Source organism: Argopecten irradians, chromosome 12, assembly GCF_041381155.1.
Source record: "Argopecten irradians isolate NY chromosome 12, Ai_NY, whole genome shotgun sequence".
Lineage (NCBI taxonomy): Eukaryota > Metazoa > Mollusca > Bivalvia > Pectinida > Pectinidae > Argopecten > Argopecten irradians.
In genome coordinates this window covers 9241349-9269215 of record NC_091145.1, presented here as the reverse complement: position 1 = coordinate 9269215, position 27867 = coordinate 9241349, and the positions used below count along the sequence as shown (strand labels likewise).

The following is a 27867-nucleotide window of genomic DNA, read 5'->3' as shown; positions in this document are numbered from 1 at the left end:
GCCACCGAGGACAACAAGCAACACACTTCACCTGGTCACATTATACTGAAAACGGCCGTACTGGTCACCCCACAACCTTAATGCTGAGCGCTAAGTAGGAGCAAGAACTACCACTTTTATAGCAACCGTATAATGGGACAGAACCCAGTGGCCCAAGAATACATTGGAAAAGAATCTGATAAGAATGATAGGTGTTAACTTTAACGCATGCAGCTTATTATGAACTGCAAACCACTTTATTTTCCCGTATACAATATTTCACATCTTTATTTTCAGCATATTGATCAAGACATGCGAACACAGGCTCTAACTGACAATCTTACATGTTCGCGGAAAAAGTGAATTCGCGCTTGAGCTGTCTCATGGAATTACAAAAAAATTTGTATCCAATGAAAATAAAATGGTTTGCATTCAAGTACACTTACTGATAACACAAAACTCTGATAACTCAAGGCTTTACCTACCGACTTCAAAGTGTATCTTTACTTTATTGTCCTTGGTAGTTAGTTAGTCTTGCCAACATTGGAATTAGCAAGGTTCATCTGTATTTTATTGTCATTGTGTCCGATATTTAAAATTATGGAATACTCTCAGAAACAATATGTGAATACTGATCGACCCTAGAGCCCACCAATCTGTCCAAGCTGGACCTCATATCAACAGATCAACCATAGGTCGATCAACAGCAAAACAAAGTCCAGGGCTTAGTAGAGCGTTGGGCAACATAATCATCACAGCCTGGCCAATATATCTGCTTGAGAGGAAACAATGTCTGTCTCACGGCAAATAATAACAGATCCAAATGTTGTTTAAAGTACACAAGGTTACCAACACAGATTTATTGTTGATCTCATCCTTCTAATGGTTCCATAATTTCTCTTGTAAATTCCCTGAAAGTAAAACCACAAAGGATTTAAATACCATTGTGTAAGTGACTTGATATTTGGCAATATACATTGTAGTCACATAGAAAGTTTTCACTATCTAGTTAAGTGTAAATGAAATGCAATGATAACAATGTAGACATATAGTACGTTTTCAATCTCTAAAACTGGAGACATAGAATTCTATATTCGAGAATGGTTGGTGGTTAAAAGTTTGGAGACTTAAAGATAAGCTTTCTGAAATAGCAATAAACTGATGCCTGGTTTCATAGTTTAATCTTGAATATTAAAATGCAGTATTCACTGGACTGACTGCCTTTTGAGACTTTTGAAACTTACTTCTTGATGGCTAATTTCTCCTCGATGTATTTGTAATGTCTGTTTTCCTGCGTTTCTCCGGCCGCCTTCGCCACTCCCATCAGTAACACACCCCCTATCGTCCTGTAACCACATAAAAGACAGTTTCAATAGCATAATCGTGCACGGACGAGGACACGCAAATATGTACTAATGGAATGCTGTCAGATCTGCGTATATATTGTGGGGAAATCAGTTTTAGACTAAATCGGTTAAAAATAGTGACAAATATACTTGCAGTTACATTGAAAACTAACTCTGATTACACACAAATAATGATTTTCTTACGCACATTTAATACAAGTCGTCTCGACTTTAAATATAAAATTTTAGAAATATCCCTTCAATACCTTCTGAGAATTAGCGATAACAAACTTTCAGCTCATGCACATCTCGATGCAGGACCTTTATGAAATCTGTGTATTGTTGCTTTCATGAGTCGGATACCACGATGTTTACATTAAGATTATTTTTTTAAATAATTCATAAAAGTACTGAAGGCTTACCCTAGCATGGCACCAACTATTCCTCCGGCTGTCATTCCCTTTAATCCCATATGTAGCCTGTACAATGCCCCAGCAACAGCTGTTGAAACAGAAAGATAAAGATTACATCAACCCAGAAACGTCAATAAAATTTATTTCATAAATCAATATAGGTTTCCTTTCCTTAAACAAGTAAAATCTACTTTAATACTTATATATATACTTTTTCAGAGAAGTATCCACAACTTCAACTAACAAAATCAAAGACGGTAGCCTGTTCGCCATGTTGTTTTCTGGTCATTAAAATATTGAACTCATAAGTAGAGACCAAGGGTAATCGACATAAACTTCAAATATAAAAACCCAAGATGGATATCTATCGGTCATGTTATTTGATCACTGAAATATCAAACATGCATAATTTGGGACCAACAGGAACCTAGAAGATCTGACAGCATTCCATTAGGAATAACGTTCTGTTGACCTTTATGAAGATTAAACTTTAGCTTCAATACGTATTCTCTTTGTGGCTATATACCATCTTGATAGTTAGAACTAATGTGATTTCATCACAGCAGGCATATACAAATAATACATTACTTGATAAGGGATGAATTCTCGTGGATATGAAATTAACCTTCAAGATTCGACAATTGGACAATCCCAAAATGTCACCAGAAAATATCTCTTCTGAGATGTTGTCTGGTCCTCTTTAAATCGGAATGAGAGTAAAGACCTTTAAATTAGATGACCGAGTTATATTACAGAATGTCACAAGATGTGTTAACACGTTTACCATCTTGATAGTTAGAACTAATGTGAACATATAATTATAGTATCAAAATATGACCAGAATGTGACAGAAGATCTTTATAATGACTGACGACTCGTATGGATTTTGCAAAGGTTCTTTAATGAAGAGCTAGAGGTAAAACCGGGCCTCCGCAGAGGACAAAGAACTGCAACACTGTCACAGTCAATATATCTTGGCTGAAAATGCATCGATATACATATATACATGCATGTCACTTACTCTGTGATTGTCGAAAATAACCATTTAAATTCGCAATTGTAAAGACGTTGCCGCATGTGTGAGCATGCCTCCATTGGTATGTATATGAGCGAACGAATCAGATGTTGGACCGCACTTCTGAATAAGTAATGTAGATGAAGACATGACCGATGACATTTCCGATCCGACAAGACGGTCGCAATGGAAAGCATAATTAGTAACTCAGCCATAAGTGTCCAAATTACCTAGGTAAAATCTTCCTATTGTGGGAACAGCTCCAAGATCATACGATAAGTCTCGATTATCCTCTCCCTCGCAATTAAGTGACACTTTTGATGGCGTGTTGAAATTCACGAACCGGACTGTCCTCGATATTAATTCCAAATCATCCAAGGTTCCCATTCTTGAACCGGAATCGTTTAATCTGACCTTGGAGAAATGTGAACCGTGAGCGTTAATAAATAAAACTGCTAAGCTCCTCAACCACTTCAATGTAAAAAATCCGTGAGACATATAAAGAGTACAGCTCATCGTTTGCTGCTGGTATGTCTTTCGCAATGTTTCCTGGTCGTGATGGCCCACAGTTCAAAGCGGTCAACTCCACATGCGTAAAGAGGGGGGTAGGCAGGAGTCTATCAGCTACGTGAATAGCAGATTTTCTGTCATTTCTGGTGGTACTTTCTACAGACCAATAACTGGCGGATCGAAATATCGTCCTTGCTGACGTATGCTGCCGTGGAAATGCTTTGACATAGAGAAGAAATACGGTATTTCAGGACGAAGATGGAATTTACGTTGTTTCCTGGACATTTTGATTAGACTATCCTGGTCCATAATTGGACACAGTGAAAATATTTTGCTATTATTAGGTAGCAGCGTTTCCTTCCAATAAGCGTTTGAACTCCTGACAGTAAGTTCCACGCCGAATCTCTCCAATGGCAAAAAGTTCAGCTCTGTGATAATCTGCAACAGTTTTGTTATCAGATTCCAGATTTTGCATCATTTTGAGGACCCCCGGAAAACACATAGAAAATGCTGAATTATGTGCGATTTTATTGAACCAGTTTTTCTACGAGTGAAACTTCTCGAAGCGGGCTGTGTGAAGCTGATCCTGCGAAGAAACAGAGGGTTTTACAAATGTTGATATCATTTTGAAGAAAAGGAAATGACGTAGAGCAGGCGCACGTTAGAGTAGCTATGTACATTTCCGAGATCTTACAGAGATTCCCTACAGGTACAGCATTCAGCCTCTTTTTTGATAGTAGGGGTCATCTCAATCAGCAGATGTTGATATCAAATCTAGATCCTTTATTTCGTAACAAGACTATCTTAGGGAATTTAGCTAGAACTTTTATTGGGCAGAAGCATTTGCGGCAAGGTTTCGCCATCATATAACACACTTTCAATCGAGTCCGCAGCCTCTCGCGAAGAGGAAGTTGAAATAGTCCATTGTCAACATAAACAATTACAAATGTCTTGATATCCTTGATATTTTCAATACTTTCGAACGTTGTCACAACTGGCGATGGGACATTGCCGAACACGTGAACTGCCATACGGTTTTTTCCGTCATAGGATTGCCTGGGTCGTTATATATGATACCAGAGAAATCTGAGAAATTCCGATTATTTTCGCAAACGGAGAAACATTGAAATATCTCTTGTATGTCATCAGTTATTATGGCTACATTGCCCATAAGGAAGCGCGTCAGAATATCCAGCACGGTATTTGCGAGATCGGATTCAGGCAAAATACGAAACATATTTTATTGTCTTATAAGGACAATTGCATCAGGCACAAGTTATCGCAACTTATACAGTAATGGTTGTTGTTCTGGTTAAGTTTTCTCTAGGGTTAAAGATATGTAGGTACCAGCGCACTTCTCCCTCTCGGAGGGAAGGGGAGAATTCTGTATGTCCATTGGCCATGACCTTTTTTTGCATGAAATAAAATATATGCTGCATTTTTGCGAAGACTCGTAGAGAGTACATCAGCCCTTTGAAGGGTTTGAGGTTGAGGTCGATTGTTAGGAAATCGAGGCCAATTCTGACGGAAGGGTAGGGCTATCCACTGTTTCCATAGAGTCTTTGGAGAACTCCGATTCCATGATAGTCAGGAATTGCTTATCCTATAATTTCATCTGGCTTGTCGTCTTGCTTTATTCTCTGACAAACATAATTTCTAATTCAAGCATCGCTATTGCGGTGTTAAAAATTTTAAGGACAGGCTTCATCCCTGTGGTTCGACCACCATTTAGCACGTGCGTTTTGTAAATGCACAGGACATCTAGTTGATGAACGTTTCCTTGACAGGTTTCTCTCATGCTTACCCAACCAAAGTTCAATTTCGTTCACATATTTTGATGGCCGATACGTTGATTCTACAGGACGGATATGTTTCGTTATGTAATGGAGGTACCGATAGTTCTTATCTACCCTGGCGTAAGTCTTTTCTCACGAATATTGTGGATTTTATAGCATTTTATCAATAAGGGAAGCATGAGCTGCGTAATTATATCTATTCGACTGTGTTGCTATCACCTCTCTGGTATGGCCAATTCAAGAAGGAAGTGTCTGTTAGTGGTAATAGAATGTTCATAAAAGAAGCTAGGCTGATTCTTTACTGTTGCTTTATCGTCGAAAAAATTGTGAATGGTGGATAAGGTATTCCTCCTCTTGTCTATGTTCTCTGTATGTTGTGAGGTAGTTTATTGACAATGGGAATGACACCTCACGAGGTATTGAAGTAAACTAGAAAGCCATGATACTTTTTATCATTCTTTACATCTTCTATTTCTGTAACAATATCACACAAGTCGTATAATTTCCTATTGTCCTTAAAGGTAAGCTTTGGAATGGCCGTAAGTTTCCAACTTGAAGCAAACTGCTAGAGTTTATAACATGTGTTCCACGTTGCCAATCTACTGGTGGATGTTCAGGATTACTGGCATCATATTAGCTTTTATCCACGTAAAAACATGCTATGTTATCTGAGATATGACTCTGGGGTTTCGCTGTTTGATTTTGTATGCTCTTAGCAGGTTTATTGCCAGTGACATCATTAGACATAGTGAAGTTTAATGTGACCTGGTTAAATAAATTCTCATATTGCTCATCAACATATTTATTTCATTTTTTCTTGCTTAAGGAAAGTAACATAACAAGGTCACAGTAATGAAATGTATTCACGTTCCAAACTCTCATCATGCATTGAAGTTTTACTTCTGCCTAAACGAGATCACATTCAGATACGAGAAGTTTCATATCAGCCTGTAAAGCTTCCTGCATTTTGTTGAGCTCTATTTCCTGTTCAATGAATATAAGTCTAACTTTTGCAGCTTCCTCCATAGCTCATTATTTCATGAGCAAATTTTTAGTTCTACTTGATGTTGAGCGCTGTGGGCTAACTTTACATCCAATGTGCCAATAAAAAGTCGAAGACGAGACTTTCAGCTTGCTGGGTCTCAGAGGCTGTCACTGTATGGTTTCTTTTTTATTTTAGAGCACTTTGCATTAATTCATGTGATATTTCTTCCAACTCCATTAGTTCAAACACCTTATTTAAACCTTACCAAGTTTTTTGAAGTATTTTAGTACTTCTGGTACTTTGATGTTTGCAATGATGATACATTTTTAATTCCGATTTACTATTGAGAGTTTTTGGAAAAATAGCGATTAGAATAGCTTACCTGATACTGTCAGACGACACATAAAACAAAACATGCTTTGCCAGTTTCTATCTCTGGTAGAAATTTCTGATATTTGTATTCTGTTTTGAAAACTTCAAAATCTGCCTTTGCAGGTAGGCATCTCATGTAACTGTGAGCCTGAGAAATGATGAGAATCTAACTTGCAAAATACTGAGGTCACAATCTATTACAATCACACATTTTTACAGAATATTTTTATTAATATTTTTTCAAAATCTCTGTACATGTATTAATACTCACAAGTTGAGATACTGTATTCCACAAAAGATGTTTGATTTCTATATACCGCTATAGTTGTAGATAATCCCCTGTAACAGAAGGAAAATAACATCTTAGATGTCTTCATGGATTATGTCCTGAGTATGACATCTACTTATGTGTGTGGTTTGTATCTTTTATGTCACTATGAATGACTGGGTGACAGATGCCGATTGGGAAGAAAATTATGTTAAGTAAGTAAGAGTTTGTTTTAAGTTCTATCTACATTTTTGAATTACCGTATTCAATCCAATGAGTGCCCAGGGCGCTTAAAAAATTGATAAAAATGAAAAGGTGCTAATAAGTCAAAATTATTGCAAATCCATACCGTTTTATATAATTCTGGTCCATATTTATGCATGGGCAATTGAAATTGAGGCCTCAAAAATGGGGAGGGGCGCTTATAGGTACATGGGCGCTTATTGGGTCGAATATGGTAAGAATGTGTGTTACATCATGTGGTAGTGGAGAAACATCAGAATAAATATCAAATACCCTTACCAATCACAACTGGGTGGATATCCTTTAACACAGCTAACACAAAAACAGACCACTTTTATACTCTATATAATGATCCCATATTATATTAGGCCAAAAAGAATAATGTCTGTTTTGGGTTACCCGCCCGACCATAATTTTTACCCTCTAGGAAAAAAGAAAATTAAACGTCGGGATTTGGATCTCAGACTCTGGTTCTGGCCATTACTTTAGAGTGAAAAACACTTTTAAAAAGATATCCCGACCTACCGACCCTATTTTTTTTGCCAATGTAACCCTTAACAGACATAATTTGGCCTTATGTGTGCTAAGATCAACTTGAATGAAGGTATTACCACAGCATTCATGTCTAGAGACATTTCTAGTTTTTCCCAATACTACTGTTAATTGGAATATTTTGGATGTGGTCATATTTGGCTTATTTGGCGTTTGGCACAAAAGCGTAAAAAAAATTAAACACACCCAAATTTGACTACGCATTTATTTGTTTGTATATATATATTAATAGATCTACATGTTATTTATCCGATCATGCACTCTTGGAATTAAGTTACTCGATCACATTATGTAAGATATATTTAAGATATGTTCTATCAACCAGATAAGCAATACATGTGAAAATGTTCCTTTTTTTTGTAAAATCATGTATAAACCTTCAAGATTATTAATCACTTGTATTGAAGACCAATATTTCAAAAGGTTACCTAAATATTGTTATGGCTTTAAAGCAAATCCAGTTATTCATTGTTGAGGGATCTATGCGACAAAAGGACAAATGAAACAAGTAAGTTATGCGCCAATTACAAAAAATGAAAATCACCAACTTTAAACAAACCAAAATTAAACTACTCTATTTTGATACAAAAACGCTAAAATTTCACAATACCAAAATATCCCAATTTATGGTACTTAATACTTACAGTATTAATGTCATAAAAGTCCCAGCATATAAGCCACCTTTTGCTCCCATTTTCATTCCTGCAAGTATGCCTTTATCTATTTTGTACCTCTGTAAAAGATATCATGAAAACAATTTAGGGCATAATGACCTGGTTTTGGTTAAAACTATTGAACTCTTAACTATAATACTTAATCCACCAGACTCTGTGACATTTGACCTTTAAACTCAGTGTGACCTTTACTTTGTTGTACAAACTACGTGAACCTAACATTGGTGACTGATATCCAGCAATATGTTTATTAAACACATCTAATTTATTCGCATATTTGACAAAATTTACAAGCTACACAACAAATAAATAGATTCAACACTCATAATACCAAAGGTTAGTCATGACGAATACACACTATTTATCAACTAATTATGTTTGTGTGCAGATAAGAGGTGATATACATGTACGTACAAAATGTCATTAGTTTAAAGATGCTCCACCACTGACAAATGGTATATTTTCACTTTCAAAAACAGTAGCAGGCGATTTAGTATTTTCCTTCAGTTACAAAAGTTACTTATTTTACACCATTACCACCTTTGAAAAATTTGAGCTTCTAATTTTACTTCGAGTTAAAATAACAAAAAATAATTAATTGCGTACCGAAAAAATTTTCTGCGGCACTATATCCTATATGGAATGAAGTACTGATTGAGCATGCACCAAAGGCAAAACAAATTATTTTATTTTACTTTTTTCTGTTAATTAGACATATATATACACTATTAAACACCAATTATTGTTCAAGTGATGAATATCATTTATGCTTCGTCAGCGGTGGAGCATCTTTTAACAATAGATAATATCTTAAAATGTAATTAAGACTCAATGCATATCAAATAAAAGTATTGATTATGTTATGTAGTCACTCACTCAAGATTGATAATCAGATCTAATGTATTATTATATGCCTTTTAAAGAAAGAAATATGCATACCAATTTGGAAACAAGGCATTCATTACATTGCCCTATAGAAATAATCAACTTAAACACTATCTGATGAACTGTATATGCATATAAAGAAAAAATACCTCATATATGTACTTGGAACGGAATGTTGTTCCTCTGTTTTCTTCCATGAATTTAACAGTAGCTATGCGATATCCCAGTGGAAATCCAAAAGAAGCTCCAAGCATTGTACCCATTAGAAATGTCAGCTTGATTTCCTCTAACTGTGGATGCCTTGCTCCTTGTGCACTACAGCAACAGACATAATATGTCTTTTGAGCCCAAATATAAACTACAGCTTGGCTATAAGCCAGTTGTCTATTGCCTTTCACCTTCCTGGCCAGGGTTTGATATCATATTAGGCAGACATTTAAGATAACTCACTCGGATCTGTAAGAGTTACTTCCATCCATTTCATGCCATCAGTACAATACTATCAGGGTGCAAAAAGGGAAGTAACTCTAATAGTGCTGGTGTGTAACAGGAGAGGAGAAAATGTAGCGACCAGACTGGGATTCAAACCCAGGACCTCTGTACACTAGTTGAATGCTCTAACGCTGAGCTACCTGTTCATCGATAATTGACCCAGTCTAGTACCACTACAGGTAGAGTAAAACCAAGGGAAGTAACTTTGATAGTAATAACAGAGTGAAACAGAGTAACAGAGAGGAAGAATTCTAATAGTACTGGTGGAGTGAAACAAAGGGAACTAACTCTGATAGATCAAAATGAAGATAATAAACATGTATCTATCTTAAACCTTAACATTTGATCAAGCTCTGTCGTTATTCCTTCAGAATTAACATAAATCAAAACGCTACATAAAATCAATGGTCTTATATTTTCATCATGAAATTATCTAAATGACTTTAGTTGTCGATGGGCCGGTAAAACTCAAACAAACAAATCTATCATCTCTAGCAAATATTAATTTCAGAAATGCTAATTGGTACAGATACTTACTTCAGGTAAAATAGATCTCGTAATCTGTCCTTTCCCGTCTCCTTATTAATATACTCCATGACTTCCTCTTGTGACACTATCGGAATATCAGCATTGGCTTCAACATCAGGAAGAACATCTGGATTTGTGTTGGCCAGGAGGACAGGAACTTGAAGACATGACCTCAGTTTCTGGTAGACTGAATAAGACATTGGCATGCCTTGCTTTTCTGATGGAAGCACACCAGATGAAACAACAGTGGGGTTTCTAGAAGGTTTTAATGTTGCTAAACAAGATGGCTTCGGTGCACAAATGTTAATGTGAGGAAATTTTAGGAACTTTCTTGTTTGCCATCGAGCTGTAACTGAATACTGTGAAGAGTAAAAGACTATAGAAGATTTTAACTTAAAAATCTCTTTTGGGTTCGTCCTGAAAGGATCCATATTGTCGACAAGGCTGACAAGTCGTACATGTACTGAAATACAGAAGATATATAATATCACTTTAATGCATACATCTTCCCTTAGTTATAACTCCTATGTTTAAATCTTATAACTCTTTCTTCACTCCCTTTTTTGCAGCCCAAACACTGAATAGATACCACACCAAGTATACAGTAGTGACGAAAAATTGGTATCAATACAAAAGAATAAATGGCTAAATACTCTCACCTTTTCTTCTACCAACAATCAGAAGATTGTAAAGACACAATGATTCAAGTTACAATTCATAGTGTATGCTATATTTAATAACTGTAACATTGAATGAATGTCAAGGTCATTTATTTGAATTAATTTGGTACCCCTTCATCCCAGCATTCTATAAGCCAAATATTAGGTCTCTATGCCTCTTAAGCCTTTATGACATAAGCTCACCGGCACTTCCGGCCACGTTAGCTAAAAATGGCTAAATACACACACCTTTTCTTCAACCAACAATCAGAAGTTTGTAAAGATACAATGATTCAAGTTACAATTTCTAGTGTATCCTATATTTAATAACTGTGACATTGAATGAATGTCAAGGTCATTTATTTGAATTAATTTGGTACCCCTTCATCCCAGCATGCTATAGGCCAAATATTAGGTCTCTATGCCTCTTAAATAGCTAATGACAAGAAGTCATTTTAATATATTTAAGCCTTTATGACCCCTTTCATCTTGAATGAGAGTCAAGGTCATTCATTTGAACAAACTTGGTAGCCCTTCATCCCAGCATGCTACAGGAGCAATACACATACTCTATGCCTATTAATTATTGACAAAAAATTGTTTAAACAATTTAGCCTTTTTGACCCTGTCACTTTGAATGATTGTCAAGGTCTTTCATTTGAACAAACTTGATACCTCTTCATCCAAACATGCTAGCTACAGGACAAATATCAGGAATCTAAAGGCCTCTTAGTTATAATGACAAGAAGTCACTTAAAGATGCTCCACCGCCAACAGAGCATAAACGATAATCATCAGTTGAACAATAATTGGTGTTTGATCATGTGTATATATATGTCTAATTAACACAAAAAAATAATATAAAACAATTCATTTCGCCTTTGGTGCATGCGCAATCAGTACTTCCTTCTATATAGGATATAGTGCCACAGATTTTTTTCGTGATGCAATTAATTATTTTTCATATTTTTAACTTGAATTAAAATTAGAAGCTTAAACTTTTCAATGGTGGTAATGGTGTAAAGTAAGTAACTTTTGTAACTGAAGATAAATACTAAATCGTTTGCTCCTGTTTTTGATAGTGAACAAATACCATTTGTCAGCGGTGGAGCATCTTTAAATATATTTTAGCTTTTTTGTCACCCGTGATCTTGAATGAGAGTCAAGGTAATTCCTTTGAACAAAGTTGGTAGCCCTTCATCCCAGCATGCTACAGGAGCAATATGAGTATCCTGGGCCTTTCAGTTATTGAGAAGAAGTTTGAATTAAAGTTTACAAGCGATGGACTACAACATATTGACGACGGACAAAGCATGACTATAGATCATCCTGATCCAAAGAATTAAAATGGTAAGGCTTTATAAAGAAATCATATTTTGCGACATTCATTTTCATTATGTATGTACAGTACTGTATGCTATCAGGTCGCTTAACTCGGTAATAATTAACCTGCTTGGAAATTAATTAAAAAGTGTTCAATTATCACTAACGATAAGCGGTTTGATCAGTTTCATTCATTGAACATTCTCTTTAACTTTTCATTCATGCTCTATGATGTTTTCTGCATCTTTCCATAAAAAGAACATGTGAACATATCTATTGAAGGTGAAGTTTACACACATTTTTCATTGAAACAATGTAACCGTATGGATAGATTCCCGGAATCAAACCTTTTGGCACATGCTTGGGTTCTTTTAACTAAAATACCTTACCTATAATGTAGATATGTAGGAATATACAGTAGCTAGGCCTATTTTACAATGTTACATGTGTTTGCTTTTTCCTCCCATAGTATCCTACACACGTTGGCTCCTCCTAACACACGTGTGTAGTCACACATGTGTCTTGGACATGTCGTAAAATCCATGAAGAGTTTACAGAATAATTTAAATTATTAATGATTAATATTTTCTTTTAAGTTAAATTTCAAAACACTAAATTACATAAATATCAATTCTTTGATTTTAATTATGTGCATGAATATTTGCTGATGTGTCAGACTTTTACGACATCTAAAACAATCAATGCGTTGGACGCCATTTGCAAATTCGAAGACGTTAGGGTAGGTAAGAACTTTCATTTCTGAGAGAAAATATATCTTCAGCGCTTTTCATATGAATTTATTCGATTATATTGCTTTCAAATACGCTTTAATCTCCCATATTTCTCGTATAACGGCCTTCATTTACCGACCATTCAAGACCAATATTGTGTGAAGAGTCAACAAAATCGCGCAAATACGAATGCTCAAACCAGGGTGTTTCACTGTGGATCCATTTTATATTTTCGTTAGCTTTGAAATCATAAGGTATTTAATAATTATCCGCACGAATCCAGAATACTTTTGCAGACTCCAGTTATGAGGTATTTTACTTAGAGTAAGAAAAATGTAAACACAATCAAAAGAATGTGTGTGTGTGGGTGGGTGTGGGGGGGTGGGGGAGACTTCAACAGTTTTACAGGTAGGCCTATAGCACGATTAGACACTTTTGGAATATAACGTCGTTTCTAATAAAATAATGTCTGATAAAAAAACCGGATGACCAGGTCGACTCGCATGTTATGGGAGTAGGTGTCGGGGGGGGGGGGGGGGTGCAATAGAGCCTATAAGGTATGTAGTCATGGATTAAATCATTCACAATGTGGTCTATAAAGGTATTTGAACTTGCTAAATGTACATGCCAAAATAAAAATGAAGTGATAAACTACACGAATGGTTTTGATAAGTTAACTTGAATTTTGTCTCACTAATGTTATATGTGGTATAATCGTCATTCTAACATATATATTTATATATATATTTTTGTAGAAAATAACAAAGATGGAGGTGTATCAAGAACCTTATAAAGATACCTACAACTACACAGGAGGAGACATTTCCTTCCACCAGCAATATGACTACAGTGCTGCCTATAAGGACGATTTCTACGATGAAGAATATGCCTACGAGGAAGGAGAATGTGGCTCGTCTTATGAAAACTATGAAGAGCCAAAACAGGAGCCTCCAGAACATAATCATATAAGAGATCGTGATCGAGATAGGGACAGGTAGTTTGACAAACCATTGGTGTTATTATACAAGTGCAATATGTGGTTTTCAAGATATAAAAATAATGTGGGTAAAGTACAACTCACCGTCTATTAGACCCACCGTTCGATGAAATCTAAAAATCACATCAAATTATATATTTATATATGACATCACAATCCCCAGAAGATGGGACTAATCAATAGTAAATCTTACTTAACCAGCATCATTTAGGTATCTCGAAAGTGACCTAGATTGAATCATTGTAAAAGATGGTTTTGAGTAGCTAGTTTTGATGTATGTGATGTCATAGAGTCTGACAAAAAATATAATGGAGTTACGTGATGTCATACAGTCCAACAAATAATATGTTGATTTTGCAACAAAATAATAAAAATTATGTAATACAGTCCAACAAATAATATGTTGATTTTGCAACAAAATAATAAAAATTATGTAAACAGGCAAAAAATCAGTGGCCTAGTTGGATCTCTGCAACACAAATCAGGAGGCCCATCAAGATTTTTAAGAGCCTTCGGCCCCGGTCTTACATTAATGTCAATGGCTGATTTTATGTATAATAATATATAATTAAGCTAGAATAATGAATAGTAAAATGCATGAATTGTTTATGTTTTAGGTCTAGAAGAAGACACAGAGACCGACATAGGGAACGAAGACATGATCATGAATATGAGAAGGATAGGACTAGAAATCGTGACCGAGATCGCAGTAGAGATAGTGACTATGATAGGAGGAGAGATCGTGACAGACGGGACAGAGATCGAGACAGAAGTTCACATAGAAGTGGTAGTGAGCATGAAGACAGATTTGATGATAATGATAAGGTAGCTACTGGTAACATCAGATTCAAATGGCATATAGATTCATGTTGTTTACTTCAGATCTTCTTTGAGTCATGTACAAAAGTATCTTATTCTGTGATCTTTGATAAATGTCAGTTCAATATTGTTAATCAGTCTGATCTTGAATAAATAGTTATAGATTGTGAGAAAACCTTTAAATATTGAGAATTACTAATAAAAAGTGATCTGTGTGATCTTGAATAAATAAGTTCTAGATTGTTCAATAATCATTGTTTAATCTGTGTATTAATCTGTGTGATCTTGAATAAATAAGTTCTAGATTGTGAAAAAACTTCAGATATTGAGAATTATTTTTCGTATATAGCTGATTTTATTTGGAATTGATGAGTGTTTCCATCTACTTCGATCGTGTCTTCTAACCCATTTGAGATATTGAACAAATGCTCTCCTTAGATTATAGGGTTAGGTGGCAGACATTTTAAAAAAGAAATTTACAAATTGATATTTGTATAATGTAGTGGTGTACTGATAGTCTTGAGGGGATCATGAACATAGTTTAATCTCTTATTTATCTCTCATTCTCAGGAGGGGCTAATGGACAGGCGGGACATGTATGACAAGAGAGATTCCCGAGACCGCGACCGAGCTGACAGAGAAGACAGAGGTGGTGAGAAGTGGATGACAGATACACCTACGAACACAATTCTACTCCGGGGACTGCCAATTATCATAGAGGAGAAAGATGTAAGTCTTGTCTCACATATTTGTATGCTCTATGAACTACTTATTTCAAATGTCTAGAAAGTAATGTATACATAGACACATTAAAATACAATTGAATGAATACCAGGTTTACCTAACACATATCATCAGAGATAACATATTTGTGATAATTTACCACTTACTCTAGACCTCCAACTCATTACAGATAATCTACCACTAGCTTTCCACCACATTACAAGTTATATTACCAGCTTGGACAGCTTACAAATGAAGGCATTATGGCTAGAAAGTGTTGCATCATAAGTTGGCCTGTATATATCATGAATAGCTAATAAATGCTGAAAGGATTTACTTTTTACCCATGATCTGTACTGAATAATGAATATTTTATGATTTGCATATTATAATTATCTAAATGTTAATGTCATTGTTTTGACATGTTTAGCTTGTCTCTGTAATTTCATTATTGAAGTCTAAATAAATTTTACAGATTCGGGCTGAATTGATGCTGTTTGGGCTTCCAATCAAAGATGTACGACTAATGAGAAAAAGCACAGGTAAGAATCCCTACATAATAGCACGGGTGTTAAAACAATTCAGTTAAAACTATTGAGTAGGGACAAAGTTGTATAGGAGGTGGCCCAGTTTATCTTCATCACTGAAGGTTTGAGAGTTTCCTTTAATTTATAAACTCAAAGACATGATGATTAAGAGTTGATAATGAAAAACACCATTGCAGAGGAGAAGAGAAATACTGGATCGTGGTATATACAGATGCAGGTAAGATTGGTAAAACAACAGGTTAACAGTGTTCAATCTACGATTATTTTTCGTGGGTCCTTTTCAATGGTTTTTATGAAAACAATGGGTCCCAGAGTGTTATAGATACCCATTCCCAGAAATTTCATGGGTCCTTTTAAAATTCTATGAGTCCAGGACTCGGAATGCGCACGTAGATTTATCACTGGTTAACAAGGATGTTAGATGACGATTTTTTACACTGGAAAGCCATGATGTAGGCCTATGTGTCTTGAATATTTTAGAATAAGTAAAACTCGTTAAAGTATTAACTTTGTGTGTGAATCAATATTTACTATGACTGTTGATAACTAGTGTTATGAAAGATGTGTTATGAAAGAAGAATGATTGATAGTAGTCTTTACATTTGCATGTAAATATTTCAATATATTTTGAAAGTGATAGAGGATTTTGAGAGTCGGTATGTTTGGTTGCTGAATTAAGTCATCATCACAAAATTGTTTGAACATTGCTATTTTAACATGTTTTATTTTCAGTTTTCAAAGGAGTTTGAGAGAATCATCTTGGTACATTTTAACTTATTATTCCGTTTCAGGTGGTGATATAAATTTTGTTTCCATTGAAACATTTAAAACCATAAGAAGGAGCTTGATAAACCTTCAGTGATGATACTGTTGTATTTTCCTACAAACTGTGCCACCGATTGTATTTATAGCTGTACATTGTCATCTAATGCCAAACGTTCAAATTATTGTACAGGTGCATCCCGCGGGTTTGCTTTTGTGGAGTTTCAGAGTATAGGAGACGCACAACGCTGGATGGACCAGAATCAGGTCTATGGAAGCTTTCAGTTTTATCGTAAAGTAAACGACCAAAACCCCGTTTTATCACCTTTAGAGGTGCTTCATTCACGTTAGTGGGGAGTCGCTTCTACACTCAGTAGATGTTTCATCTGTAAAATCTGAGGCATTTTCATCCATGTGATCCCTGTTGATGAGATTCGCTGTATGGCAGAATCAACTCGACGGATCAGTTGGATGAAAAAGTGTGCCTATAGATAGATTGGTTATCAGAATTACTGCCGATAGGTTACTATACAGAATGTTGTTTGCTTGAAAATCATGAGCGGTTTTGATTCTATGTGTGAAAATGTTACAGACGTAATTCCAGTATTTCATTTACCCTGGATTCTACATGTTCTTATTTTGTTACCCTATATTTATATCATTCCATTTATTTTAAATGTAACATGCATTTTCTGTGTTTGACACCAAGATAAACATTATTAATACATGTATGAAATGTGCCAGTTAGATACAGGACTTTATAAACATTTCTGAAAATTAACGAGTTTGAGTGTGGAGAGGGATGAATTGAACTACTTTTCATGTTGACCTTCTATGAGAAAAATATGATAAAAAACTGATTGATTCTTGAATGACGTTGAAAACAACCTACTTCAATATAGGGTTTGATCTAACAATTCCTAGTGGAAGATGGCCGAAGAGGCTGGATTTTAATTAGATTACTTATGATATTCACTATGTGTACATAAGCACTGGCTTTAGCCATATAAAAGAGAAAATATGCACAAAGACAGGAATGTTATCTGTTGACATGACAGGAAAAGGTTCAGTGACCACAGGTTTAATTTCTGACACAGCAGGTTTGTAATTCTGTTCCTCATCCTCTACAGGGCCAGCTTACTCTACAAAACCAGTACAACGCTACCATGCACTACAGTACACCCAAGGCGGGGCCTGAGAAAGGACCTATCCACAAGACTGACTGGACTTGTAGCAAGGTAATGACTCGCGTTCAGACATCCAGTGGTGTCGATAGCATTCCGTATTAAGTTTGGCAATATGTTGCATATGCATAGCGATATTAGATTGCAGATACTTCTATGTCGGTTACATTTAGATAAGGTTTTTGCATTAAAAAAAAATTCTTATGCATGGATGACATTAGTATGATTTATGCAGTGTCAAAACCAGTTAGTTCTTACATTCACACAGTTATCAGCAAGATCAGAATGTTTATTCTTAAATTTACACAGCTTAATCAGAATGTTTATTTGTCAATTTGATGTAGTTATATTAAAAACGAAGATGCTGAGAGGTGAATTTCATGCAATATGATTACTAGTGAATTTTAGTGTGAACTTTAAAACAAACGTAGAATAATTTACACACTTTATGTAAAAGAGTTACAAAATTTTTAATAGATGGAAGTAGGAATTCATCTAAAATTGTTGAAACACATGAGAAATACTTGTTGCATACAAATACATATTAAAAATGGCACACAACTTGATGTCCTGTTGGCACCGAGTCAAAAGGTCAGAATCCGCATAAACTAAAAAATGACACTGAATCAGAAGTTAACAATCTGCTTAAACAAAAAGGTATTGCTTTAGGTTGGTTACAAAAATTAAAGGAAAAGATTTAGAAATTTGTGTCATTATTTGCATACATCTCTAACTTTATAGTGCGGGCGTCCATAATTTCAAGAGAAGGGACCACTGTTTCAAGTGCAATCTTTCACGTGAAGGTACAGTATGCGAACTACGAACAAGGGAAGACACCTCGTAAAAAAGATTGGTAGATAGAACACTTGGAGCGACTTGTTGACTGATTGACTTATTTTAAACATTGACAATGCTTTTCTTAGTGAATCAAAGTTTCAACAGGAGCAAAAATGTACAGTAAAAACCGTTATGTTTGTCTTTGATAGATAAAAATGTGTAATATGCTTTATTATTGAAAAATGAATTGATTCATGACTCTCAGCCCTGCAGACTGAACTCCCCTTAAAATATGTATATTTTTACATATCATCTTCTTGATATTGGTAGATACTGTATTTATTAACTTTAAAATATGTAGTTAAATTACACCAGGTTTAACTTCATTATCTAGAAAAATTGTGGCATGCTTAACCCAAGATTTGACAGCAATTATTAGACTTTCAGACAGTGACTGACGGTACAAATAGATTCTCGAAACAGAGGATGCATATAAAAAATGACCGAATTTACATTTGTTTTTTGCACAATCATTATGAAGCATGTTGTTTGTGTTAGAATCTTTACTCTCATCATCACTTGAACATAAGTGCTGTATTGTATATATCTTGGCACAAGGCTTTGTTTTCGTTATCACATCATGTGGACATTTGGATGGCATCAGCTTTAAAGATTACAAAGGTGGTGAATCCAGAGAAGATTTACATTGTTATCATCCTATTGTTCTATACATCCTGGATCTCCCACAGTGTACTTTAGGCTGCCACCTGGTCTCGGGTATTCCTCAGTATGGAGATCAGCTCTTCAGTAGTTGTGCTTGTGTTTTTCAGAGTCTGACAGAAAGCAAGAAGGGGACGGTTTTGATCAGGTTGGAACAAACCCATGTAATAGTAAGTATCTGTACATCTATATAATTGTAATGTTTTGTTATGGTAGTTCTAGAAAACAATATATATATGCTCAAGATTTATAACTTTAGTCACATGGATCTGAGAATAAGTTACAGTTGATATATATTCAGAAGCACCAGAATATCCATTAAAATTTTTAGATGTGCAAGATCCTTGAGGTTTTGATGTTCGAGTTATTTCTTAAGTATAAAAATGAAATTAAACTGATGAATAAAGTTATGAGATTTTAAACTCCCTGTGATGACTGCTACAGCGTTGGTTCTGCGTGGACTGGATGCTTTGACGACGGAGGACAACTTGATACAGGCCCTGAGCCAGGTCACATCGTCGGTGGTGAAGAACTGTCAGGTCTTACGGGATGAACTGACCAATACCTCAAGAGGATATGGCTTCCTGGAGCTTGGTTCAGTGATGGAATCACAGCAGCTGCTCGACACCCTCACACAACTCCATCCACCATTTGAAGTTGATGGCAAACAGATTCTTGTCAGCTTCGCAAAGAATACATTCTCCACTGTGTGAGTAGCACAACTTTGTTTCTGCTCATCCATAATGAATTATTGTCATTCAAAATTGCTCATAAATTCAAAGAAAGAAAAAAAAAATGAAATAAATTGAGAAAGTTTATTTAATTTTAGTTTTAAATGTCTTCTGTTTCTTTCTTCAGAATGGCTACATTAAAGGCTAACTATCCAGCTGATCAGGTAAGTGTGCTATCAAGTTGTGATAGTTAGTGACTAAATTTCTAATGATAAAAAAACATTGGATCACTATGTAATTATATTGTGTATTACATGTAGTTTGAACCTGTGTCCATCATGTCTCATTGCGTAATGTCTCATGCCATCCCCTTCCTTCATCATGTTATTTCATATGCGAGCAGGGACATTAATTTCTAGACAATTGTAGTATACTTTTGCTTTATCAAAATGTGCATTTAGTAATTTACAGATTTCATCAATTAACACTTAAAAATCAGATAGTTTTAGTTGTATTGATAACCAATATTTCATTTTGTCTAACACATTCTACTGAAGGCATCAGCAGTATGAAAATGTCAACATGTTTCTTTGTGTTTTCAGTCGAGTTGGGACTACAGCCAACAATCAACCACAGGACAGCCCCCAGCTGCTTCTAGTACAACTGCTGCTGGTTATTACGACGGACAGTACTACCAAGGAACAGAATACGACGCAGCCACGTACGCCCAGTATTACGGGGAGGGCTACGACTACTCGCAGTATTACGGTCAAGGTTACTCACAGGACCAAGCTGCTTCATCCACAGCCGCATCGGGTACTAACCCAACACAGAGTAAGTCAGTCACAGGTCAAAAACATTAACTAATGGGACTAATTCATGTACCATGTGAAACCTGGTACCGTTTGTGCGGGACAAGTACCTTCAATGGTGATGGAACATAGCTCTTTGTAATCTTCCCACTGAAAAGACGTTAGTGCGGGATATCATCTTTAACGTCATTCCATCACCAATAGAAACAATAGTCCTGCATAAATATTTATCACATGGTACATGAATTAGTCCCATTATTATGTAACATCTGTGATATTGAAAATAAATTGTAGTCCTGTATTGAAAACTAAAGTTATTGTTTATTTGGGCAGATTTGGTCCCTTTTGATGATCATTATAAAAGGGCTTGCTTACTGACCAATGTGTTGGTTTTCTCTTAGAAATTTCAAATGATAACACACATTAAATTAAACAAGATTGCACCTCATTAATTTTGCCAGAGTATCTGGATCTCTGAATACATATACCAAACTCATTTTAACATTATTGGAAAAAACTTTCATTTTGGCTTTTGATAATTTGTTAATTGTAATTAGCGATTAACACGACATGTGCTCTGTTTTGCAGCAGACACCACTAATGCAGCAGCAGCTGTGGCTCAGGCAGCTATCCAGCAACGCAATGCTGTTAAACAGTACCAAAGACAGGTAAGTCATCAACAAAAAGATTTCTTATTTGATTCTAAAAACGAAATTTCACTTAAATCATAATGTTAGATGCAAGATACTTATCATTAGGCTGTGTTTTCCCCCCTATATATTAAGAATGAGACTTCTACGCATTACAGGTACGAGAGCAGCAAAAACTAGCAGACATGACTCCAGAGGAACGATTAGCATGCCGGGCAGAGGAGTGGTCTAAAAAGAAACCAACAAAACCTGGACAGTCTCAGCCAGCAGCACCGGCCGCTCAAACGGCCCCAGCGCCTCCCGTACAGTCTGAGTACACTGTATATCCTGCCCCGGATGTGTCAACGTACACGTACGACGAGTCATCTGGCTACTACTATGATTCTGGTACTGGGCTGTACTATGATGCCAATTCTCAGGTAGGTTACCTATAAATTTTTAGAAACATAATACTTCCATAGTATTGCTTTTCCTTATTTCATCTTTTTCAACCTTCTGCTTCTCTTACTCATCCTATTCTCCAAAAATTTACCTCAGCAGGCTGAAGACATTGCATCTTGGAAAAAAAAATGAATTTGAAAAATTGCCACTAAAAAAAAAAATCCATCAGCAAGAAGTAATCTTTAAGATATTGTGGCATAGAGTGTTTGATTTACAATGAGAGTTAACAGGTAGCATAACAGCTTTAAAAATATTCTTGGATTGAAGGAAAATATAATGTTGATTGTTGTGTTTCAGTACTTCTACAACTCGCAGACGGCACAGTTTCTGTACTGGGATGCAGAAAAGTCCACTTACCTCCCAGCCCCCACAGGGGATGATAACGGATTGAAGGAGGACTTTAATGAGAAGGGAGGCAAGAAAGACAAAGAGAAAAAGGAAAAAGTCAAGATAGCCAAGAGGATTGCCAAGGTAAAAGTTGGCAAATATAAATCATGACAATCCGAGTGAATTTGAAAAGAACGGAATTATGGCAAAAGATTTGTTAATTTTGTGACATTTCGTTCAGTATTTTCTGAAGTTATTTGATCCAACATGGATATCATGATATTTAGGTGCTTGATGCGTGCATTTGCTTTGTTTTGAGAAAATCCTTCATGCTTTATTTGATTTTTTGCTGTCGTAGGATATGGAGAAATGGGCTAAGACGTTAAATGCACAGAAAGAGGCCATCAAGGGCTTCAGTACAAAGACAGCCTTAGGAAACTCAAGATTTGAAAAGGAATCTGCCACAGCAGACGCTGGATTCGCTATTCTGGAGAAAAGTGTAAGCAGAATATTTATTTCAATTATTTCTGGCCGACATATGAATTATTTCAACAAATGAATATTAGTGTATACTATATACTTGTTTAATAGGTTTTTTCTCTGTATATAAAAGTATATTGCAGTATAACTTGTTTAAACCTGATATCAATGGGATCAGCATATTTGACTGATTTAGCCAGGCTTCTGAATTTTTAAGGTATTTATTACTATAAATTTAGAATTACTATAAATTTAGAAGAAATACAAGGATCCGTTTTAGACAAGGACTGGTTTTGACAAATTGGAATATATCACCAAAAGACAGGAACGATTATTGGTGATTTAGAAGAGGGAAGATTGTCATTTGAACAGTAATATCATACTTTATATTTATGGTTGTACAACACAACTCTTATTGACATTTTAGGCAAAGGGCAGTTTAGAGGACAAGAAAATGATGCCCCCACCCCCTACAGATAAGGCCAATGCGGGCCCCGCCCCTGGGGCCATATTGGTGGCCTCCTACGGTGGGGACAGTGACAGTGATGAGGAGGACTCGTCGGGTACTGGAGGGTCAGGACCAGTGGACGAGAGTAAACTTACGGACTGGTCCAAGCTGGCTTGTCTTCTCTGTAAAAGACAGTTCCAGACCCGCGAGATTCTCGTCAAACATCAGCAGATGTCCGATTTACATAAGGTATAAATTTAATCTACCAATCAGCAATCTCTGTTAGTTTTCATATTAATCTATAAGGGTCATTCTTATATTTAGTAATTAGTTCACTTTGATGCATAGCAATGTGTACTAGATGTTGAGACTCCTTGTTAAAAAACATAAAGACTGATTATTAATTTTGAAATTTGAAGAATTTTACTGTTCATTCTTTCCAGTTGTTAGTTGTATCCTTATAATTTTGAATGTGTTTCTGGTCACTGTTAAAAACAACATTTGATATAAATGGCTATCTATACAATTTTGATATGTTATTAATTTGTTATTAATTACTAGAATGTATAAATGAAGACTTCATTCATAGGACATTGTTTGATAGTGAATATTATGACCTCCCTTGTTCCTGACACACACTGTATTCTTGTGCTTATATATATATAAATTCTTTATTCCAGCAAAATTTAGAGGCTTTGCAGAAAACAAAAAGTCAAAGTGCCTCTACAGAACAAGAAAAGTTACAGGTAATTAATTAGTCTTTTAACAAGTTACAGGTAATTAATTAGTCTTTTAACAAGTTACAGGTAATTAATTAGTCTTTTAACAAGTTACAGGTAATTAATTAGTCTTTTTAACTGATACCATTCCTGATATACTGTAATACAACAAAAGATTTTGATACAATTTGAGTAAACAAAAGTACTTTTCTGTAAGTCATTGTTTTAGCTAACTTTGAGATTGGAGGAAAAAATCATCATACTATTTATCTTATTCAAATCCACTGCTGTGCTAAATTTCAATAGCACAAATTTTTTTAAAAGCATTTTACAGTTATTGAGTTGGTTGGAGATACGCCATCAAAATTGATTATTTCAATAACCAATAAAATTTGACTAAATGAGTTTATTCTTCAGTTTAATATTGTTTTGATTTATGGTAATCCTAGTATCGAGACCGAGCCAAAGAGAGACGTCAAAAATATGGTATACCACCCCCTCCTGAACCAAAGATGAAGCGTCCCGATATTCCAATCATGTAAGTAATAGTCCAAAGACTAAATAGATAATAAACACAGATTTACTCTGGCCTAGAAATTAATAATTAAATAGTGCATAAAAAATGGCTTTCACGTGGTTCTGAACTACTCCTAATTTCAAATAAAAATAAAAAGTAGTTTTGCAGGTTTTTGGATATGTTTGACTATCAGTTTACAGACACCATTATTTTTTATCATTATCAATCTCTTATTTTAATGACATAAAATAAGTAAATTAAACTTGTTTTCAGACCGGAACAACCAACTAAGGCAGGGATTGGTCAGGATAATATTGGTAACAAACTTCTACAGAAGATGGGATGGTCATCTGGTCAAGGATTAGGCAAGAAAGGACAAGGCATAGTCAACCCTATAGAGGTACGTATTGTTATGGATACAAGTTTTGTAAGATCTGTCCAACACAAGTTTACTAAGATCTGTCCTACACAAGTTTCGTAAGATCTGCCCAACACAAGTTTCGTAAGATCTGCCCAAGACAAGTTTCGTAAGATCTGCCCAAGACAAGTTTCGTAAGATCTTCCCAACACAAGTTTCGTAAGGTCTGCCGATACAAGTTTCTAAGATCTGCCAGACACAAGTTTCGTAAGGTCTACCGACACAAGTTTCGTAAGATCTGCCCAAGACAAGTTTCGTAAGGTCTACCGACACAAGTTTCGTAAGATCTGCTGCCCGACAGACAGTTTCGTAAAATCTTCCCAACACAAGTTTCGTAAAGTCTACCGACACAAGTTTCGTAAGATCTGCCCAAGACAAGTTTCGTAAAGTCTACCAACACAAGTTTCGTAAGATCTGCTGCAGAAAAGTTTCGTAAGGTCTGCCGACACAAGTTTCGTAAATCTGCCGACAGACGTTTCGTAAATGTTCCCAACACAAGTTTCGTAAGATCTGCCCAATAAGTTTCTTAATGTCTACCGACACAAGTTTCGTAAGATCTGCCCATCACAAAGTTTCTTAAGATCTCCGACACAAGTTTCGTAAGGTCTACCGACACAAGTTTCGTAAGATCTGCCCAACACAAGTTTCGTAAGGTCTGCCGATACAAGTTTCGTAAGATCTGCCGACACAAGTTTTGTATTACTTTCTATGTAATATATTTAAATGATATTGAACCCCCTTTATGTTCCAGGCTAAGAGACGCATGCAGACAGCTGGTTTGGGTATGAGGGGATCAACATACGGAGCTAATGCTTCCGACACGTACAAGGATGCTGTGAAAAAGACAATGTTTGCACGTTACCAGGAAACAGAATGATCTAATCAGAACATTGACTATTTATTTTAACGTCACCAGACTCGACAAGGATACTCAACAGAAGCAAGAACCACTATACGGTGTTTGTTGACAAGACCACTGAGCTGAGAATGTTTGATCTACTACACAGTTTGTGGGTTAAACAACACCGCTAATGTTGAGCTGTCAGTCCACCTACTGTACATTGGGTCTGACAAAATCTGTTTGATGTTCTGGAATGCTCCAACACCGGAGTGAAGAAGTAGGCAGGCCCAGCTACAATGGCAGCTAAACGGAGCTAGCGCAGAGATACTGTGCTGAACAGCACCAAGTTAAGTCAAGATGCTGGCTGTCTCTAGAGGATTGTGTTAAACACGACCTATTTCATCCAGACATCTCAAATGATCATGCTGAACTGGTCTAAATTTACCGACCTATCATCTAGAAATCTTTGAGGATCGTGCTGAACAGGTCCAAAATTTACTGAGACATTTACTAGCTCCAGGAGGGTTGTGAATCAAAGTACCTTCAGGAGTAAAGCATGCTCAAAACATCTTTAATAAGACATTCAAATTCAGCAAGATTTGTGGGAGGATCATGCTGAAAATAGTGTGCTCAAGATATATGTACGAGACATTGACATGAACATTTATTTAAAAACGGGTCACTTACTCAATGTTGTATATTGACTTTGGTCTTACACATGTACAACCCATTCATGACATTGATTTCTCATTCTTCTGTCTGATGATTAATGTGTGAAAGGAACTCACAGAGTGAAAACCAAAGATTATGTTCTGGCTGAACAGGCCATTTGACATTTCTATGCATTTAAACGTTATTTAATATTTATCAATCATGAATTAGGTAACAAAGTCTGTGAAAGAGATTAAATTTTTTTTTTTTAATTTTTTTGAACATTACAAATTTGTGAAACGCGTCTGTCTGTGAAAATGTGTGAAAGTGAGTAAGTTGTGTACAAGGTATTTGGATATGCATGTGAATCCATGGCTTTATTAAGTTGTGCAGTATTTTCCCCATCACTAGTTTCATAAGGAATCCTTGTTTTCTTTGATAATTTCCAATATGAATCCTGTGATTGAGTGATTTTGATTTACCTGTATTGTGGCCAGTGTGAAAGGTGTTCCGATTCCTGTTACCTGTGATATTTGTTGTGAACTTTTACGATGATGAAACCTGTTTTAAAGCATGGTTTGATGTAGAAATCTCCTGTATAGAAGTACTGTGTATTTCTAATAAAACTGCTGAATAAACCAGATAATTTGGTTTTGTTTAATTTTTATCAAAACACATAGTTATAACGAATCTCAAGGGACCAACAAAATTACTTCATTACAAGTTTGTTATACATAATACACATATTACAAACATCATACATGAACCTTGATGGGAAATGAAAATGACTGTTACAAACATGAATTTGTCGTAAATGTGTTTGTTATAAACATGGTGGTTTACTGTAATCAAATTTAAGGATAATGGGATTCACATTGTTTTGCCATGGGAAAAAAGTCAACAGAGATTATTGTGGTCCCGCTTAAAGTTTTGTAAATTAAGAATCGGCTACATCATAAGCTATCTTGGAAAATACAGCCACCTGCTACATTATTTGACCTTAGATTTTGGATTTAGAGGTTGATAAAACTTCTCTATGTTCACAATGACTGAAAAGTTGAAGTAAAGATCTTCTTGTCAAACACTGGACATTATTAACGATGGACAAGTAACACATCTGTGTATTTGAAAACATTCGTGTATTTGACATTACCCTTTTCTGGCACCCCATAATAGATTAATGACAAAAACTGAGCAAAACGGATAATTACATGCAATTCTTGGCTATCTTGCTATCTTATTTTTGTTATCTGAATGGAATGCTAGCAATTGAAAAGTTTTCAGCATTTTGTTCTGATCAAACTTCATTATGTATTATGAATTTGCTAAAACTGGTTCATGTGACACTCCCAATATTAAAGAGGAGGGTTGCAGTACACCAAAACATGAGAGAGGAAGTGATGGTCGTCTATTGATTTCAGATACGTATATATCAATATTTTTTGACAAGCATATTTGTTGCAAACTTTGGTATGAGAATCTCAAGATATTTGTTGCTAAGGGCTTTGTGAGAACGTCCCAATATCTGTTGCCAAGTGCTGTGTGAGAACGTCCCATTATCTGTTGACAAGGGTGGTATGAGAACGTCTAG

The 27867-nt window shown here is 35.6% G+C and overlaps 2 protein-coding genes across 4 annotated transcripts; one reads left to right on the top strand and one right to left on the bottom strand.

Moving 5' to 3' along the window:
* Window positions 1-249: 249 nt before the first annotated feature.
* LOC138336691 (RPII140-upstream gene protein-like) lies at window positions 250-12555 on the bottom strand. Of its 3 annotated transcripts, none has more exons than XM_069286235.1 (8): window positions 12430-12555; window positions 10068-10521; window positions 9188-9353; window positions 8124-8212; window positions 6688-6755; window positions 1748-1826; window positions 1224-1325; window positions 250-890 (listed from the first exon to the last, which is right to left on the bottom strand). In XM_069286235.1, the coding sequence occupies exons 2-8, from the start codon at window positions 10487-10489 to the stop codon at window positions 851-853; spliced, it is 966 nt and encodes a 321-aa protein (XP_069142336.1). In that variant the 5' UTR covers window positions 10490-10521; window positions 12430-12555; the 3' UTR covers window positions 250-850. The 3 variants fall into 3 exon arrangements, with proteins under 3 accessions (XP_069142336.1, XP_069142338.1, XP_069142337.1); XM_069286237.1 differs by having other exon boundaries at window positions 10068-10502; window positions 12430-12544; XM_069286236.1 differs by lacking the exon at window positions 12430-12555 and adding an exon at window positions 11861-12012.
* A 162-nt stretch (window positions 12556-12717) lies between these two features.
* LOC138336184 (RNA-binding protein 5-like) lies at window positions 12718-26922 on the top strand. The gene is made up of 21 exons (XM_069285530.1): window positions 12718-12779; window positions 13527-13765; window positions 14386-14593; window positions 15158-15316; window positions 15786-15852; window positions 16814-16887; window positions 17751-17858; window positions 18547-18607; window positions 19412-19471; window positions 19746-20010; window positions 20160-20196; window positions 20575-20806; window positions 21373-21452; window positions 21593-21853; window positions 22173-22346; window positions 22561-22701; window positions 23110-23379; window positions 23811-23876; window positions 24299-24387; window positions 24640-24766; window positions 25536-26922. The coding sequence occupies exons 2-21, from the start codon at window positions 13539-13541 to the stop codon at window positions 25659-25661; spliced, it is 2832 nt and encodes a 943-aa protein (XP_069141631.1). The 5' UTR covers window positions 12718-12779; window positions 13527-13538; the 3' UTR covers window positions 25662-26922.
* The last annotated feature ends 945 nt before the right edge of the window (window positions 26923-27867 follow it).

What these genes read in the sequence shown, in the direction of transcription:
- LOC138336691 (XM_069286235.1), bottom strand. Translation starts at nt 10,489, where the DNA reads ATGGATCCTTTCAGGACGAACCCAAAAGAGATTTTTAAGTTAAAATCT. An exon ending in ACTTTTATGACATTAATACT is followed by an intron (nt 6,756 to 8,123) that starts GTAAGTATTAAG and finishes CTTCTGTTACAG; the next exon opens with GGGATTATCTACAACTATAG. An exon ending in ATAGTTGGTGCCATGCTAGG is followed by an intron (nt 1,326 to 1,747) that starts GTAAGCCTTCAG and finishes ATGTGGTTACAG; the next exon opens with GACGATAGGGGGTGTGTTAC.
- LOC138336184 (XM_069285530.1), top strand. Translation starts at nt 13,539, where the DNA reads ATGGAGGTGTATCAAGAACCTTATAAAGATACCTACAACTACACAGGA. An exon ending in TCGCTATTCTGGAGAAAAGT is followed by an intron (nt 22,702 to 23,109) that starts GTAAGCAGAATA and finishes TTGACATTTTAG; the next exon opens with GCAAAGGGCAGTTTAGAGGA. An exon ending in CGTCCCGATATTCCAATCAT is followed by an intron (nt 24,388 to 24,639) that starts GTAAGTAATAGT and finishes ACTTGTTTTCAG; the next exon opens with ACCGGAACAACCAACTAAGG.